This window comes from Ipomoea triloba, chromosome 4 (assembly GCF_003576645.1).
Source record: "Ipomoea triloba cultivar NCNSP0323 chromosome 4, ASM357664v1".
NCBI lineage: Eukaryota > Viridiplantae > Streptophyta > Magnoliopsida > Solanales > Convolvulaceae > Ipomoea > Ipomoea triloba.
The window spans coordinates 25,874,067-25,891,775 of record NC_044919.1 but is presented as its reverse complement, the minus strand read 5'-3'; the positions used below and the strand labels follow the sequence as shown (position 1 = coordinate 25,891,775).

General features: G+C 35.2%; 1 protein-coding gene across 1 annotated transcript; it reads right to left on the bottom strand.

Moving 5' to 3' along the window:
• Positions 1-235: 235 nt before the first annotated feature.
• LOC116016481 (DEAD-box ATP-dependent RNA helicase FANCM) lies at positions 236-16,715 on the bottom strand. Its single transcript, XM_031256761.1, has 23 exons — positions 16,518-16,715; positions 16,081-16,432; positions 15,202-15,345; positions 14,451-14,533; positions 14,214-14,328; positions 13,094-13,185; positions 12,788-12,842; positions 12,569-12,690; positions 10,247-10,360; positions 8,927-9,120; positions 8,472-8,602; positions 7,826-7,886; positions 7,657-7,727; positions 5,591-5,640; positions 5,355-5,520; positions 5,097-5,224; positions 4,666-4,998; positions 4,523-4,589; positions 2,950-3,585; positions 2,427-2,873; positions 2,149-2,200; positions 1,182-1,328; positions 236-984 (listed from the first exon to the last, which is right to left on the bottom strand). The coding sequence occupies exons 1-23, from the start codon at positions 16,560-16,562 to the stop codon at positions 444-446; spliced, it is 4,146 nt and encodes a 1,381-aa protein (XP_031112621.1). The 5' UTR covers positions 16,563-16,715; the 3' UTR covers positions 236-443.
• Between the last annotated feature and the right edge of the window lie 994 nt (positions 16,716-17,709).

Below are 17,709 nucleotides of genomic sequence, written 5' to 3'. Positions count from 1 at the left end.
AAATTAGTGTTTCGATTACAAGGCTGCTAGATTCAGTTGAATTTGCAACTAAACGCTAGAGATGTTTTTTTTGGTAAATTTATAGGGTCTTTCTCTTCGTCCGTTTAATGGTCCGGGGTCCACCCACGTTCGTTCCGGAAGGCACGGGAGCTGGCCCAGGGAGAATCGTCAGTTGTTGGAATTAAACGCTAGAGATGTAACAATAAATGAAAATTACCATCATTACAAATGGAGAAGAACAAAAAATGGCTTCATACTTTTATTAGGACTGATGAAAGGCATTGACTAACCCTATAATGATGCAAAAATTTTCATTTCTTTACAATTCACAGTTCCTTTGTTGTTAAGTGACACATTTGTCACTTTAATCCATTAAATAATAATACCCTGAAAATTAATTTATGTACAGGTGAGTAGAGAAATGTTAACACTAGTCCACAAAACTAAATTCCAAGATCAAATGAAGGAGCATCACTGAAAAGATCAATATTTCGAGGAATTGGTATTGAAGTGGCTTGGTTTTGTGATTTATGCCTAAGTATTCTTGCAGCTTCTTCTTCCACTGCATCAAGATCAATACCTCGAAAAAATTCATCATCATCATCATCAAATAAAACCATATCTTCGTTCTTACGCTCTTGAACTGGAAGGGGTGAGCTTCTGCCTCCTCCGGTTTCTGGCTGAAGCAAGAAATCATTCTCCAAATTCCGTGCAGGTAGAGGGCTAGTCTCGCAAGAGCTAGCTTTTCGTTTTCTGTTTTCGATCTTGCTCTCTTTCTCTTCTAAAGGACATGTGGTTGCACATGGCGTTGCTTCTGAACGTCTAGTTGAAGACTCTAAGCCAGCCTGGGGTGTTGGGTGATATTCTGTTCCTGAAGAGCTCATAGTTACATTTGTTATGCTTCTTGGAGCCATAGAATCTGGAGTTTGATGAGTGGAAGCTTTTGGCAATTGCGCCATTGGTGATTGAGTAAGTAAAGATCGTCTGTCATGGAAGATAAAGATAAAATTAAATTGTGGAACGATAATAATATAAATGTAGTTATAGGAAAATACAGTAAAAATTGACTTAATGATGATAAGAAAGCTTTAGGAGAATAAGCAAATTGACCATTAGAAAGGGTTGAACACAAATAAAATATTTATCAAAAATACAAAATTATAAAGATAATAAAAAGAAACCTGTAAATTGCCATCATGTCCATTCTACTGGAGTCAGCTTGAGTGTCTGCTGCAGTAAGATTTATCCTGTCATCAATGAAACTATCATCATATGAATTACAGTCCTCTTCTTCCTCATCATCAGATACCAAGCCATCTGAAGACACCCTGAATAAGAATAATCATTAATAATCAGGTTAAAAGGGAAAAATATTCATAATAATTGAATGAAATGTCTCTATGCTCTCTTTCTTTTACTCCATCTGTCCCATTTTATGTGTGTCATTTTAGCTGTCATGTTTACTATTCATTGGTCAAACCAAATTTTTCTTTTTTTGCTTATTTTCTTTATTAATTTTTAATTATTTTTGAATTTAAAATTGTGTTTTATAGTACTTTAAATATAGTTTCTAAATATATAAATTTTGTATACTAATACTAAACTTAATGTTATGGAAAGTTGAATTCAAAATAACTACAGTCAATCATCGTTAACCGAACCAGACACATAAAATGGGACGGAGAGAGTATATATTTAGAAATTACATTGAAAGTACTACGGACTATTAAACACACACAAAAATCAAATTTAAAAATAATTAAAAATTACTAAAAAGAATAAGAAAAGAAGAAAGATTTAGTTTGACCAATAAATAGTAAACAAAACAGGTAAAATGGGACTGAGGGGGGTATTATTTTGGTGTTTAATTTTTCTCTTCTTCTGGGATTGGAGGGAGAAGGCAATCTATGGAACCCCCCTCTCAACTAAAAACTGGTTTCAAAGTTATCCAAGGGGATATTGGACATTAAGACCTTTTATAGGAACAATATTAGTACCTCCTCTGATCTAGCACTGTTATTACTGTTCATTACTAAATTCAACATTTCTCTCCGTAAAATAATTGTAAATTTGTTTTTCATGGAGAATTGTAGATAAACAGAAGCAACCAATTAGTATCAGCATTTGTGAACAAGTTGATGCACTTACTCGGCTTCCACTTCAATGAATGCCCTAGCATCTTTTACTTGCTTCATCTCACCTGATAATAGTACAAGACAAATAGAACCAAGAAGAATGATTTACAAAAAGTAATCAAAGTTCAAACTTCATGGTGACGCAGAATTACTAGAAATTGATCATACCAGCAAGTCTAGATAAATATAGGATGCCTAAGACGGGATAGAAAAATAAAAGAGAAGCAATACTATAGGAAACAATCAGATAACTGTTACTGGAGAATAAAAAATAGCTGAAATTATTTATACCTCTGCGTTTCTTATTTACAGTTTGGTTGCTGGTAAAACAAGAGCCTGCCAGTCTTTTTGGAGAAATAGTGGTTTGCTCGTTGCATTCTAGAGAGGTTTTTCTGCAAACATCACCTAGCTTGCGCAATCTTCTAAATTGCTTTTGTCCAACTCTTTCTGACTTGTGTTGAGATTCCAGATACCAGTCTTTGCTACAGCTTGGGCTCGACAGTTTTTCAAAAGGACTTTGATTACCATAAAAATTTGGAAGGGAAGACCTTGAATCTCTTGATGCCTCCCTTTCTCCATTTTTATCCCTTCTTTGTAAAGGAGTGAATGTTTCATTGATTTGTGAACGCAGAACATTTTCCCCAATGGTAGTACTGTAATGGACAGCCTGATTACTCTTTTGCAAGGATCCCATTAAGTCGTCTGAATTCAGCTTCTGTCCTTCGTCTTTTTCTCTATCTGTTAAAGAACTCATAGACTTAGTATCAACATTTAGACAGCATCAACAAAGATAATTAACAAGAGCAATACAAACCTGGACTGTTTAAGGGAGATTCCGGAACAACGCCACTCAAGATAAAGTTAGTTAGTCGTGGACTAAGTGCTGCCACATCTTCAGAGTCATTGCTCAATTTTTTAATATCTGTATTATCTAGTATTGCTTCAGGATCCTCCGCAGTTCTACTATCTTTTGATTTTACCTTGCAAACTGGAGTTTGAAGAACTCTGTCTGACTGAAACACTTCTTCTTGCCATTCATCCATATTGCAGAATCTGGATGCCTGAACATTCTCTTCCACTCTCTCCCCAAGATCATCAAACACTCCTTTAAATTTCATAGTCTTTTCATGGATAAGATCATCTGAATCCATAAGGTCACAAACATCTTCCTTTGGAAGCTTCATCATAGCCATCAAGTCAACACCCACACATTTAGACTCCGGAGCTTCTTTGGAAGAAAGTCGTGGAACTGGTGAGACTAGGACATTTCCTAGATCATCAACAGTCACAAGCTCTGAGTCAAATAGAGAGAGATGGGTGTGGGAATTCTTCCCTGTAAATTCCTTCACAGAATTTATCACTTCAACTGTTGTTTTCGCTGGATCTTTATCATTCTCTGATAATTCTCTCTCGCAATCCTCTTCTGATGAGCAGCCAAATGTCTCCAAATCTGAAACCAGAAACTGAAAGTATGAATACCTGAAACAGTATTCAAGTAATCCCATTTTTCCTTTTCTTAGCATGCATATATCAGGAAGATGGAAAACATAAGACAGATTAGATGTATTCGTTGCATGCCATATCAGTCACTAATAAGAAACTACTTATGGTGCAGAGCAGAACAGACCATATTTGCACCTTGAGATACATTATTATCACTTGAATATTTAATGACCTATCTCTATCTTTCTGCTTTACTTTTCATGTGGTGATAAAAAATAACGAGAGAAAAAAGGGTAAAAATAAGGAAAGGCCAAAGAGGGAGTGAACAAAGCTGTGTTGAAGAGATTTACATTGATTTTTTTCACGAGTCTAGAAATCCACAAGTAATAAACACAAGACAAAACTACAAGTATTTGTTTGAATAATGAGAGGAACCTAGCTAACCTGTGCTTCAATTAGTTTAGTAAAAAATTGAAGTATCTGTATTTCTGACCATTTCCTCCAGTAAACAAGGAGCAAAAATTTAATGACAAAATACATACACTAAAAGGTAGGGTTGCAAATGTGATTCTCCCTCTGGATTCTGACCAACTTATTAGGGCTTATTCTTACTGAAATATTGAGATTGTATCATTGAGTCAAGTGGTACTGTTTTCTATAGTTTCATATTATCTAATCCTAATTTTCGAAACTTAAGCTTAAGAGTACCAAAATTTAGGTTATTATATTGTCATATTGACCCATAAAAAAGTGCCTAAGACTCATTTTGGGACAGAAGAAGCAGATCAAAGCAATGAATTAATAAATTTAAAAACTTGAATGATTTACATGCACAAATTTCCTAGCCACACACACCAAATCATACTCCATGAAAATATGGCTACACGGAACCTTCTTAATAGTGTACAGTGATCCAAAAGCTGTCAACTTTGGTATTGGTTTACCTTCTTCACCATTTTCATATGTTTCTGCAGCTTCAACTCTCATGCACAGATTTCCAGGCGTTTCAACCTGAGGCATCAAAAAAGTCAAAAATAATAATAACATTCTTCTACAGAAGTAAATTTATTAAGCTTCCAGAACAAACCTCACTTGAAGCTTTGGCATAACTGGAAAATGCTAACCCTTCCAAATGCTGCATTGCATCTATTAGCATCTCTGTTCTAAATGAATGTGATACTCTGTGCACTCTAGATGGAAAGGCCTGGAAATGACGGTATGCAATTAATGATGGCTTCGACAAACTCTCTCCACTTGAGTTGAAATATTTTGCGAGCAAGTCTATTTCATTGTCACTGAGTTTGTTTTCCAGTGTAGGAATTTGAACAGGGTGAGCGCCTTTTGCTTTCTTGCCACGAGGAACAAATGTTTCAATCAAAAGCTTAACATGCTGAACTTCTGGTCTGATAACATGTGGAATCTGCAAAAGATGCAACAGGATTTACATATCTAATGCAGAAATTATAAAGGTAAAAGCTGTTGTGAACTGATCAACTAACTAAATGAAAAGGGGCATACCATCCTTGGACTGGGATGAAAATTAAAGCTATTCATTCCTCCATTCCACATGATCTTTTTCAAATTCTTGCTGTTCGCTTGTTTTCGCAGATAACCTTTTAATTCTGATCCTTCAAAAGCTAAAACTAGTAGGTCAAGTCAAGGTAATCTATGCCAAAAAAAAGTACACCTATATTGCCAAAAAAACAAAAGAAATTGTATGTAGCTTAAAATATTTCAGAGGCAAGAAAATCATAAATATAGATGGCAAAAGGATATCAACTCGTCCGTCATGTTTCCTTCCTGTCCTCCCCATGCGCTGAGTCATTCTCAAAGGGGAGACATTAGAATCAAAACATATGACCAGATCAACTTCCATTATATCCAGACCTTCTTCTGCAATTGAGGTTGCAACAATGACATTGTACACGCCAGCTCGAAATTTCTGCTTGCAACAGTTTAATGAGTAGCTATAAGATGTGAAGAGATAATGTAGAAGAATACAAAAGAATTACCTCAAGAACAGCCTGTTGTACTTTTTGTGACTGTCCCTTTGATGCTTTGCCTGTAAAACAATTGACTAAAGTTAATTAGGCTGACCCTAGATCCTTAATAATGAGAAAGCATTTTGCGCTATTTCAATATTCTCAGCATTGTGGTAAATATGTTTTCTAAATAAAATATAAGGAATGGATGCAATAGAAAGCAAGCAGATGGTATTTTTAAATTACCAACTATAACATGGCCAACTAACCACTTCCTGAAATGGCAAATCTGGCATGAGTTCAGTGATCAACCAATGAAGCTAAGTGCATAAAATGTAAAGCATGTGCAATGTAATTCCTTCTGTAGTTCTAGGTCTATTCCTACTATTAACCAAACAATGAAATATAATTCCTGTTCTATTCCTCCTCTACTCCATTCTTTATGGAATAGCATTTCCTATTCTTCCAACTTTCATTCTGTGAGCCATACATGCTGTTAGTTCTAATTTATTATACTATCAATCATTCTGTTATTTCATGTAGTTGTATTCATTCCTCAAAACTTGAATCTTCATCTTTTGTTAAATATTTTTTTGTTGGATTATTTCTATCATTTATACACAACCATCTCACGGAAAGTCGGAAACGCCTTTTGTCTACTAAAAAAAAAGCTGATCCAAGGATATGACATTACCCTGTACAACAAAATTCACCAAGTTTAAATTTAGAGCATGCTTTGACACGGTAGCCTATGTACCAAGTCAGAGAGATCAACGTTGGTTACAGATGAAGGAAATGGTGTAGTGAAATAGTTACTGCTATACCATTCGTTTACCATAACATCCTCGTCTTGAACATTACTGAGAAAAATTATAAGATAATGCATTATACCTCATTAATAGCTTAAACTTTTAATTGATGTAGAGCACATACTGAATACTCATGCATGCAAAAAGTCCTAGGTTTAAACATCACACACTACCCTTCATCAAAATATTTCATTATTTCTACGTGCATGGCCTGTTAAAAATTTTCTGGCCCACATGTGCTGAGGCATGTTAATGATAAATATAATATATATATATATATATATAGATATAGATATAGATATATATACACACACACACACATATATAGAATAATAAATGCAAAAATTAATTACTAACTTAAACTTTTAGTTGATACAGAACACATACTTCAAAAAGCATAAGCACTTTTCACAAATCATCAAAAACAAACTAAAACTTAGTCAAAATTGAGTGTAACCATGGCATCCATACGCATATTTGACACAGATGATTTAGCCGATAACATATGATCCATACTAGACTAAAATATTATTAAAAGCTAGTAAAGAGTTTAAGTTAGACCCAATGCATAAGGTGCACACATCATGCAAGATATACACAACCTTACCTCTGTTTTAGAGTGTTTGTTTCCACAACTCAAACCTTGATTTAACAGTCAATTTGGTTGCACTTGGCTATTACACCAAAACCAAACTTCGTAGAGAAGAATCATCTTTCTTTATGCTTCAATTATGCGAAACTACATTCTAGGTGGCATGCTCTAAGAAGATTTTTACAGGAGCTTGCCACTTCTCAAGGAAAATATTCCACAAAACACTAAGTATTAAGTATGTCAGTGGTGAGATATTGATACGTCAAAGTGTGCAAAATATGTTGTTATGTTCTTAACGTCACGGGCATGAAAACATAAGGAAAAAGAAAGAAAGAATAATAGTTGGAAAAGGAAAAGAAGAAAACACTAGGTTTGCTTGAGACCCAAAACTCCCTTAGACCCTTTTTGGGATTAAATTTCTGCTTGTCTATTATTCCAAATAACACTCCCTTTTATAGGGTTGATTACAAAGGTTCCTAAACTAAGAATAAGTAATTGGTAGTTTCTAAATAATTATTATACCTAAACTAATTCGAAGACTAATAGTAATAAGTTAAATAATTATTTAGTAATTTCTAAATAACTACTTATTAGTTTCTAAATAACTATTTAGTAATTTATTAATATCTAAACTATGTAATAAAATAAAATAAAATAAGACTTTCTCAGCATGTATCATATGTATACTGAAATACCTGAGCTTTGGCCAATGAACTCAGTTGCTTTAACAGATGGTCCTATGTTTGCTAATTCATCCAATATGTCCCTGAAGCAGAATAAGAGCTTTCAGGCAACAAGAGTTAAATGTTTTTACGATAAGATGGCATTATAAAGAAAAAAGTGAAAGGAATGAATCGCTTTTACCTGACGCTTCCTCTATAATTTGAGAAAATGATAACCCTTGAGTTGTTAGGATCATTCATTTCTGCATAAGCATATATATAGGTCAGCTACTCCCTATTTGCTATATATCTTCATTTAAAGCAATATAAGAACAACCAAAAGAAACCCCCAACCTCTTAACCAATATCAATTAGAACTGCCTGGGTCAAAAAAAGAAAAGGAAAGTTGGTACAAGACTCGTCTATTATTTGCAGTGCTGCAACAAAAAACTAGTGTTTTTGTTTCTCTTTTTGTTTATTCATTTAATTTTGTTATTATGATTATTACTATTGTTGGTGTTGGAGTGCTATGTTTTGACAGAGGAGGTAACCTAAGATCTAGATGTTTGGCTACATTACACAGCACTGAAGTGATAAACCTATATGGCACCAAGTGTGGGTCAGACATGATAGGCATTCACATATTCTCTGGCATTTTAGACAGTGCCAAGAAAAAATAGTTTACATAATAGTATAAGCAATTGCATAAAATATATTCCAACCAATAAATGAATTTTAAATTAACTATAATCCATGTAGGTGATCATAGAAAAGAGGAGAGGCATGGCCCACTAATTTTCATCCATCAAGCAAACAGAAATTAACGTGGCAATGTCAAAGAAACATACTAAAGTGATCACTTAGTATTTCCAGCATTTTTGATAGTTTGGGACTAGGAGCCCCATGATCTACAGTTTTCTGCATTAGAAGTTTTGCTTTCAAAAGAGTTTCATTTCTACTCAATAGCCTACCAGATGCCCTGCAAAGAAAAGTTATATGTTCAGCAAGCTGAAAAGAATGTTTAGGAAATGCATGTGCATCTACTCAATGAGAATAGGATTATAAAAATAAAAATAAAGCAAAGAAATTAGTTAGGCAATACAAATTTATAATTTACATGGTAGGTGCTTCAGAAATTGTTTAAAGAATTTATAAGTGAATAAACCTCACATGCAATATGACAAGCCACAGAAGATTGAAACTGATATAAGCTTAACTAAACTAATGCTAACTCAAAAATAAAGGAAAAAAGCAAGATTTAAAAGTTCTATATATCAAAAGGAGAAGGAGAATGAGGACAAACCCCTGTTGCAGCTTGTCATTAGCCATCTCAAATGCATATTTTATTCCATGGCTCGAGAGTAACTTTCGTGTATGATAAAGTGTCAACAGAACTGCAAAGTATCCTTCAATTTCACCATACTTCGTATGCGGCAGGTCTCTGGGGGGATCTCTATGAAACTTGTCCCGTGAATTAAGTATATCACATGGGCTGAACTGTTAATCATAAAAGAAGAATGACCGTATAGCCATGAAATAGTCTGTTTCAAAATAAGAGAAGAGAGGGGGTGGGGGGTGGGGGGGTGAGAAAAAAAATGATTTTTCCCCCATTAGGAAATTTTAAGATCAAATAAGAACAAGTTCCAGCTATTGCATAACACTGCTAGGACATTTAACAAAGCTTTTTACCATATTAAAGTTGCAAGAGAAAGAAAACATGTTATAATTTTAAAATTTGTCAAATAAATAGCAACCTTTAAAGTTCCATACCTAACTGTTAGGGGTTATATTCTCAACCCATCATGGCCCAATTAGCTCAAAAGGCCCAAGTGATTTTCTGTTTGAAGAAGATTGATCCAAGAAAAATGCACTTGAACCAAGGAGTTAAATTCAAGTCTCATTTAAGGTCCAAGGGATGATTTTCCTCTTTTGCCCCTAATTTGGATTTTAGCTATAAAAGGGAAAAGAGACAAGGTAAGGGGGCTCTCTCTCTTCAACCACCTACTACTCACCCAAAAGATTATTCCTCTCACCCATGGAAAAAACCACCCAAGCTACCACTTTCATCTTCATCCTCTTCACAATACCATCCTCCAAGCAAGTTCTCTCATGTACATGTACTACTACAACAATATAGTGAAACCTTTGGCTAGACTTAGCCCGAAAAAACCAATAGATTTCCATTTCGAGTTTCCATATAAAAATCATGTCAATTTATTTTCTTTATGTTATTTTATTTATGATTTATTCTTTGTGGGTTGTCTTGGGCCCCTTAGAGCCCAAAACACCTAAACTAACAAATGAATTTTCTTTCTACTATGAAGCATTTGTGATATGATAAGCATGTTTTCGTTTTCTTTTTTTAATTAGAAAGCATAAAACAGGAGAGTAAGTTATATTAACATAGAATCTAATAAGTATATCTCGGTATATGATCTAAAATCCTTTTAAACAATAATTTAAACAAAAGGTAGATTATTCAATTTTAACTGCTAAGGTATAATTTAAATTTTTGCTTTGTTTTCTTTTATAGTGAGCTAGGGGATGGGAAGGAAAGGATGTTGCAAAGTATACTTTTCTAAAGCCTTTTTCATTCAAAGAATAAGGATAATAGGATTCTTACTGCCAGATAATCTCTATTCTGAAGTACTCCTAATGCAGAAAGCCGAGCAGCAAATGGGCGTATTACATCCGAAAGCAGATTATTAATTTCAACAGCATCTTTTCCCATGGGAACCTATAACCATTGACAAAAACTTTGCCTTTATGTGCTGAATAATGGACTTCAGCGGGTAGCAGAAGACACTTACAAACACACACAAAATAATTGTTAAACAATAGAATAGCAAAACTAAGTATTCGTATATATTTTCTGTGTATAAATGTACAGGAGAGTAGAGCTATATATACTAGTGTAGAACTAACCCTAGCCACATGTTACTAACACTAAAACCTAGGGCTAAGAGTAAATATCTCAACTAACCCTTATATCTCTAACACCCCCCCTCAAGTTGGAGCATAGATTTCAACATGCCCAACTTGTTACATATGTGTCACATGAACCATAAGACTCCAAACCTAGAACTATAAGTCTTGAACCTTCGAACCATGCTGTGCCAAGTCAGTCCACAATGCACCTTGTCCGCACCAACAAAGCTTCCACAAAGCTACAAACCAGGCCAAACACCACAACCGCAGCGCACCTGCCTCTCACACCCCACACCCTTATCACCGCTGCTTAACACCGCAGCGCACCAGCCTCTCACTCCACAAACCCTTATAACCGCTGCCTACCACCAGTGTTTTCCCGTTTTCTTGTTGCGTGCACACAAACTGGTTCCTCCTGAACCATTCTCCAGGCCAAACACCACAACCGCAGCGCACCTGCCTCTCACACCCCACACCCTTATCACCGCTGCTTAACACCGCAGCGCACCAGCCTCTCACTCCACAAACCCTTATAACCGCTGCCTACCACCAGTGTTTTCCCGTTTTCTTGTTGCGTGCACACAAACTGGTTCCTCCTGAACCATTCTTCAGCCACCGGCCTTCCATAATAGCCGCGACATATGCCAGGTCCACACCACCCCTGGCACCTGTGCTGCCCATCACTGCAACACCCCTGGACTGCCTCCAACTCTCACACCTTGGCACTCAAAACAAAAACCTACTAACTAATTATTTGTCAGCTTCCATCCCAGCAGCCTCACCATTAACCTACTGCCCAATCATTCTCATTTTCAACACTCCAGCATCAACACCCCACCAACCACAACCACAGTTGTTGGCAACCACCAACCACCACTGCCGGAAAGCTTCACCGGCCACCACTGCTCACCACCGCTGCGGTTCTTGGTTCTTCCATGGCCATACAGGTGTTGTAAATTGCACTGTCAACAATAACAAAAGAAAAAACGAAGGGCCAACACCACCAGCAACCATCCACTGCTGCTGGAGTTATTCTGCTGCGACTATGGGGAAGCCTGCGAGAGAAGAGGGGAGAGGGAGACTTGACGGTTGAGACACCACCACTCCAGATCTATCGGGCTTTCAGAAACGAGCCTACCAGAACAAACCTCGACCGGAGCAGCCGCCAGAACGGTGCACACGCGCCGGTGGCTGCCCCGCTTCCTCCGGCAGCTTCGCCTCTTCACTCCGACCAAAACCCACTACCCACTCACTCGACCTCGCTCTGATACCATGTTAAACAATAGAATAGCAAAACTAAGTATTCGTATATATTTTCTGTGTATAAATGTACAGGAGAGTAGAGCTATATATATACTAGTGTAGAACTAACCCTAGCCACAGGTTTAGGGGTGGGCGTCGGTTCGGTTCGGGTGATACCCGAATTTTATTTCGGATATCCGAAAATTTCGGGTGATGTTTTTGACACCCGATATCCGAACCAAATTTAATTCGGATATGTTCGGTTCGGGTGAAATTATTTCGGGTTTATTTCGGGTTAGTTTGGATATACCCAAAATTTTATTTTTATCAATTTTAATTTTTTTTATGTTTTGATTATTTTATTATTTATATTTTTTTCATATACTATCAAACTAAAAATAAGACAAATAGTAATAATTAACCAATAAACTTTTTAAAATTAATATATTATTAATTATGAAATACATTGATAACTAAATATATAATATATATTATTATATTTATAATAAAATTTCGGTTAGTTCGGGTTTCGGGTCGGGTGTNCGAACCAAATTTATATTCGGATATACCAAAATTTAAAATATCCGAACCGATAACTATTTGGGTTCACCCAAATTTTAAAATTCGGTTCGGATTTCGGGTGTTAGTTCGGGTAATCCAAATTACGCCCACCCCTACACAGGTTACTAACACTAAAACCTAGGGCTAAGAGTAAATATCTCAACTAACCCTCATATCTCTAACAATAATAAACAATTTAAAAAAACATGCGTACCTTTATGAGTTGTATCTTTCGGTCATGCACATAAGGGAGCACATCAGGATCACCTTCATTTCGGTATTCTAGTGTGGATATTTGTAAATTATCAATAATATTCTGAACTGCCTGTTGTTTAGCTGAATTGGAAATTATCAGAGAATACAAAATAAAAAATATATATATTAAAAAAAGCAAATTACAACTATGAGAACCTCTAAATGATTAGGTACTTACATCCAGGTGTTGCACTTAATGCCAGTATTCTGAGTTGTATAGGAACAGCCATCAACTAAAATAAGAGAAACTAACTATCAGAAGAATCATTTGGCTTACACACAGTCAAAGAGCAAGAGCAACAAATTCCAAGCTAAATATCTTAAAGCACAAAATTAGCATTTTTCACATTTATCCCCATAAATAAAAGAAACAATACAAAAAGTTCACTTCAATCAGAACCAAACAGCTAAAATATATTAAGCCTCATCAAGATGCTATGATTGCTATCTATGACACAGTACAAACCACCAAGTCAAGACAAACCTCGCGAACCACTACACAATAAGAGTAATTTCCAGTAGCACGATGAGCTTCATCAATCACCAAGCAAACAAGATGTTTCACCATACATGTACCTGAAAAGTATTAATTAGTATTCAGAAAAATCTAATGTGAAGATAAAGATACGAGGTTAATCACAATAAATTCCTTGAAGGAGAAAAGTTTACACCATCACCAACAACAATTCATTAAAAAGAGCAAGTAAAATTTAGAATCAAGGTGTAAATTTCATGTTCTAATCATACAGTAGAAAGAACAAAATCCAAAATATAAAGTCAAATACAAGAAAGGATGAATATCGAAGGTCCACTTTAACATCCATCTTCATCCTTGGCCACCCTATCAAAATATGCCTATTGACGTGTCTACCATTCAAAACACAGAATAAAAGATGAAATAGGCCTATGATTGTATTGTGTATTGAACAATCACAGATAACTCCTTCACCCTTAACTATTCATTTGGATTAATAGCATGGTGCCCTCACATATGCTCTTAGCCATACCCATCAGAAAATAAGACCTCTTGCATCAAGCATTATCACGTTCAATTCCTTTCCTTTCATTGCTTTATCATTAACATCCCTTGACTCTAGTATCAACCCATCCCTCCTCTATTACAATAATCTAATCTTTTCTAGAAAAACTAAAAAGGCATTCCTCACTAGTTCCATGAAAGAGATGTTCATTTACATCCTTGCAAGTTGCATTTACATCCTCTGCCAAAAGCAACATTTCATGCCTTTCACCACTCTTGCTAATTATAACAACATGGTCTAGATGCTAGATGGTGATTTCATATTTTCATTAGCTCTACTCTCAGAACTATTGACCAGGAGGTATCATGATTCACATTTCACATATATACTAGTATACTACTTGAAATTTTGGAAATTGTCCCTTAATTTTACCAATCTTAATGAGGACGATATAAACAAAATACCATATTAGTTCTAGAACAAAGTGTCATACAAACTTCAAGTTCAAATATAGTTTAAAACTCAGACATCTCTCTGTAAAACAGTTTTTGTTTTTATTAACTGCTAGTGTTTAATATCATGAATCCATTTTCGAAACAAAATCAGAACTAAAGTAAAATTAACCAGAAAGGATGTCCTTCTCCAGCACTTGTGGAGTAACAAAGAAAACTCGTTTTTCTTTCCACAAGCTTGCTCTTCTAGTAGGATTTGTTTGACCGGTCAGATCAATTGTATATTCCTGCATTTAGTTTAATAACAATCATCTCAAATTTTGTTAACATATGAAAACTTTGCTCTATGTGAACACGAAATTAGCAATACAAGCATACAATTATATCATAGATTGCTAGAATACCCCACCTGTGGTATGTCTACAATGTTATGGCATGCCTCAATCTGTTGCATAACAAGGGGCCGAGAAGGAGCTGCAAAAACAATTTTTCCTGCCATGACACATGTACAAAAGTAAATATCTTACTATCAAGTTTCAACATTTTCCTTAGTAGACACAGTTAAGAGTTGAAAGAGGACCATTATATTGGATACAAATTACACGATGAATGAACAGTTTCTGATGAATTATGAATATTATTAAAAATTTTAATAATTCATAGAAGTTTATAAAGTCAAAGCACAAATTACATAAAAGTTAAACTCCAAAGCATTGCAATTGTTTGAAACACTGAATTCACGGGTGCTACTTTGACCTGCCCTGCATAAATAATTATCTTCTCTGTTGATAAGAACTTTTGCAACAATATAGTCCTTAAATTCATATCATTCTAAATTCTCAAACTAGTAATTTAGTTTATGTTGAACTTTATCTAATTAGTATCACTTGAGTATTACACAAACAAGTAATTAAGGCCTCTTTAGGATGAGTTCAATTTCAGCCCAGTTAGATTTATCTCTAGTTTAATAAGCACTTATGCTGAATTTTTGCAGTTTTTGGATGGGATTATGGAAAGAGTTTATAGCTTCTAAACAGCTGATTTGAACTTATATTTATAAGCCACTTCAAAGAAATATTAAAATTGTACCATCTTATACTGGGCTAGAGAAGGACACTCATATACACACTAAAGAAATTTGCTAAATAGTACTGCAGTACCTTCTGGAAACCACCTGAAATAATTATACATTACAACAGCAGCAATGAAGGTTTTTCCAAGCCCGGTAGGTAATGCCACTAAAGTATTGGAAAACAGTGCAGTCCTTGTGATTGAGAATTGATAATCCCGACAAGGAAGATTCGCTGCAATAAAATTCAACTATGTATGGAATGTTCTTCTGAAAGCATAAGCAATAAAATGTCATTCAAGGATAGACTTTTTTTTCATTCAAGAAAAAATTGGAATCAAATTCATATGTGATCTAATATTCCAACCAAATTAATTAAATACAGACACTTCAGTTTGACATTACTCTGGTCCTCTGAAAGATGTAATCCAACACCGCCTAATATAAGTTTTAAGGCTCACACATCAAGCCAAGCCTAGGAAGGAAGATGTATGAAATGAGCTCATGACCAAGCAGTCAAAAAATGAGCAATTGGCCACCATACCAAACCCAAAATTCAAATTTGAGCAGAAACTTAAATTTTAAAAACTCAGGAATCAGGATGGTATCACCTAACTTTTTAATTTCTCTGATATAGAACAATAATACTAGGGCATTGCATTGCCAGCATTTTCCGGAAGAAAAACAAATGCTGTATAAAAGAAAGTAAAGTCAAAAATCCAACATTTTCATAAACATTATTTAAAGAAATTAACAAGTCATGGTGCAAACTCCTAAGAAGAATTAGAGCAGCTCAACTAATAGAGCTCAAATTTTAGCAACACTAGATTTCATAAACAATGATCTGGCGAAAAGGTCAATTCGCAAAAATGGAATGAAACATTTGGCACTACAAAATAAAAAAATTTAGTCTATTATACCATATGAGAAAATTTAAATTAAAAAAAAAGGCGGAAAAGAGGAAAAGAACCTGGATAAATCCAAGTTTTTGCAGCCTCAATATCAATTGGAACGCAGCAACCTTTGTCATCACTCTCATCATTATCAAAATCATTCTCATTTATATCTCCAAAGCCGTTCGAATTGTGGGGTGCGGGTTCCGCGTTCTTCACTTTTGACGAAAAGCCCATAAATTTATCCAGCGTAGACTGCCTAGCAGGAGCACCATTGAGCTTTTGATGCGTTTGCTTGATTGGGGCATAATTCGAAGTTGAAGCACCGGCAGAAGAAGAAGAAGAGAAAGGCACATTCACGGCAGCGGCAGCGGCTGTGGCCTCACAAGCCACGTCGATCTCCCTCACAGCTGCTTCCCAGTCAAAATCCTGAAAATGAAAAAGAGTGCCTTGGAGTGAAAGAAGCTGAAGAGTTTAAAGTAGAGAAAATAGGGTTTAAGGGGGTAGGGTTTACATCATCGTCGTCAATTATCTGGAAAGGAGCTGATGATGAAGCCATGGTGAAAATTGCAGTGCGGAAAATTCCTTGAGAAGGAAACCGATGGGTTTTGCCCAGGCAGGGAGAGCGGGAGGGAGGCAACTTTAAACGCCACTGCACAAAATTATATTCCGTTTGGATGTCAATTACGGAACGGAGACCCGATATATCGCCCGCCAGGTTGGGATGAATTTAGGTGCAAAGTAATTGCAATTCAAATTATGAATTGTAATTCATAGAGTACTTTTATGAATTGCAATTTAATAGAGAAGAGGGCAATTTTATTGGTGTAAAGACAATTTTGTCCCTCTTCCCATACCTTTTATATTTTTTGAAAAAATTATTATTATTATACTTATTATTAATATTATTATTGAAAGAATATGATTATTATTATTATTTGATAATAATAATATTATTATTATTGTTTTTTTAGTATTACTGACTCTGTTACAATGTAGTATCTGTTCATATATTATTATTATGGTTAGTACTACTACTACAACATAAGTGCATTTTAGTCATTGTGTTGTTTCTTACCTTTCAATTCCCTGCACTCCTATTCCTGCATACCAAACAGTGTAATTTCAATTCCTACTTTATTCATTGAATTACAATTCCACCGAATTACAATTCTTTTCCCCCCTAATTCCCTTCTCCCAACCAAACACCCTGTTAGAACATCCGTAATAGTGGAGATTTGTTTGTGATTTTTGAAGAGTATTTGTAAGTGTGATTAGGGAAGAGAATATGGAAAGAAAGAAAAAAACACGAATTCTGACAACACCAAAAAAAAAAAAAAAAACAAAAAGTCAGAGTGCCACCAGGTGCGGCCACTCTTGACACGTCTCAGCAGGCGCGTGGACAACACACTCCCATTGGTGCGAGATGTTGCGCCTCAAACGCGCATTATGCGATTTTTTTCTTCTCCTGCAAAATTCTTGAATTTGCTGGAGAAAATTTTGCTCAAAATCCATGCTCCACATTAATTGCTTTGGTTTTAACAGTTTTTTACTCTGCAAAAAAACATTTTGATATACATATATACACTAGTAAATTGCCTATGCACTGCACGGTATAAAAATTAGTAAATTTATTGTCCAATTTTAAGGAACTTATAAAAAATAATAAATTATATTAAAATTGGTAATGGAACAAAAAGAAGAGA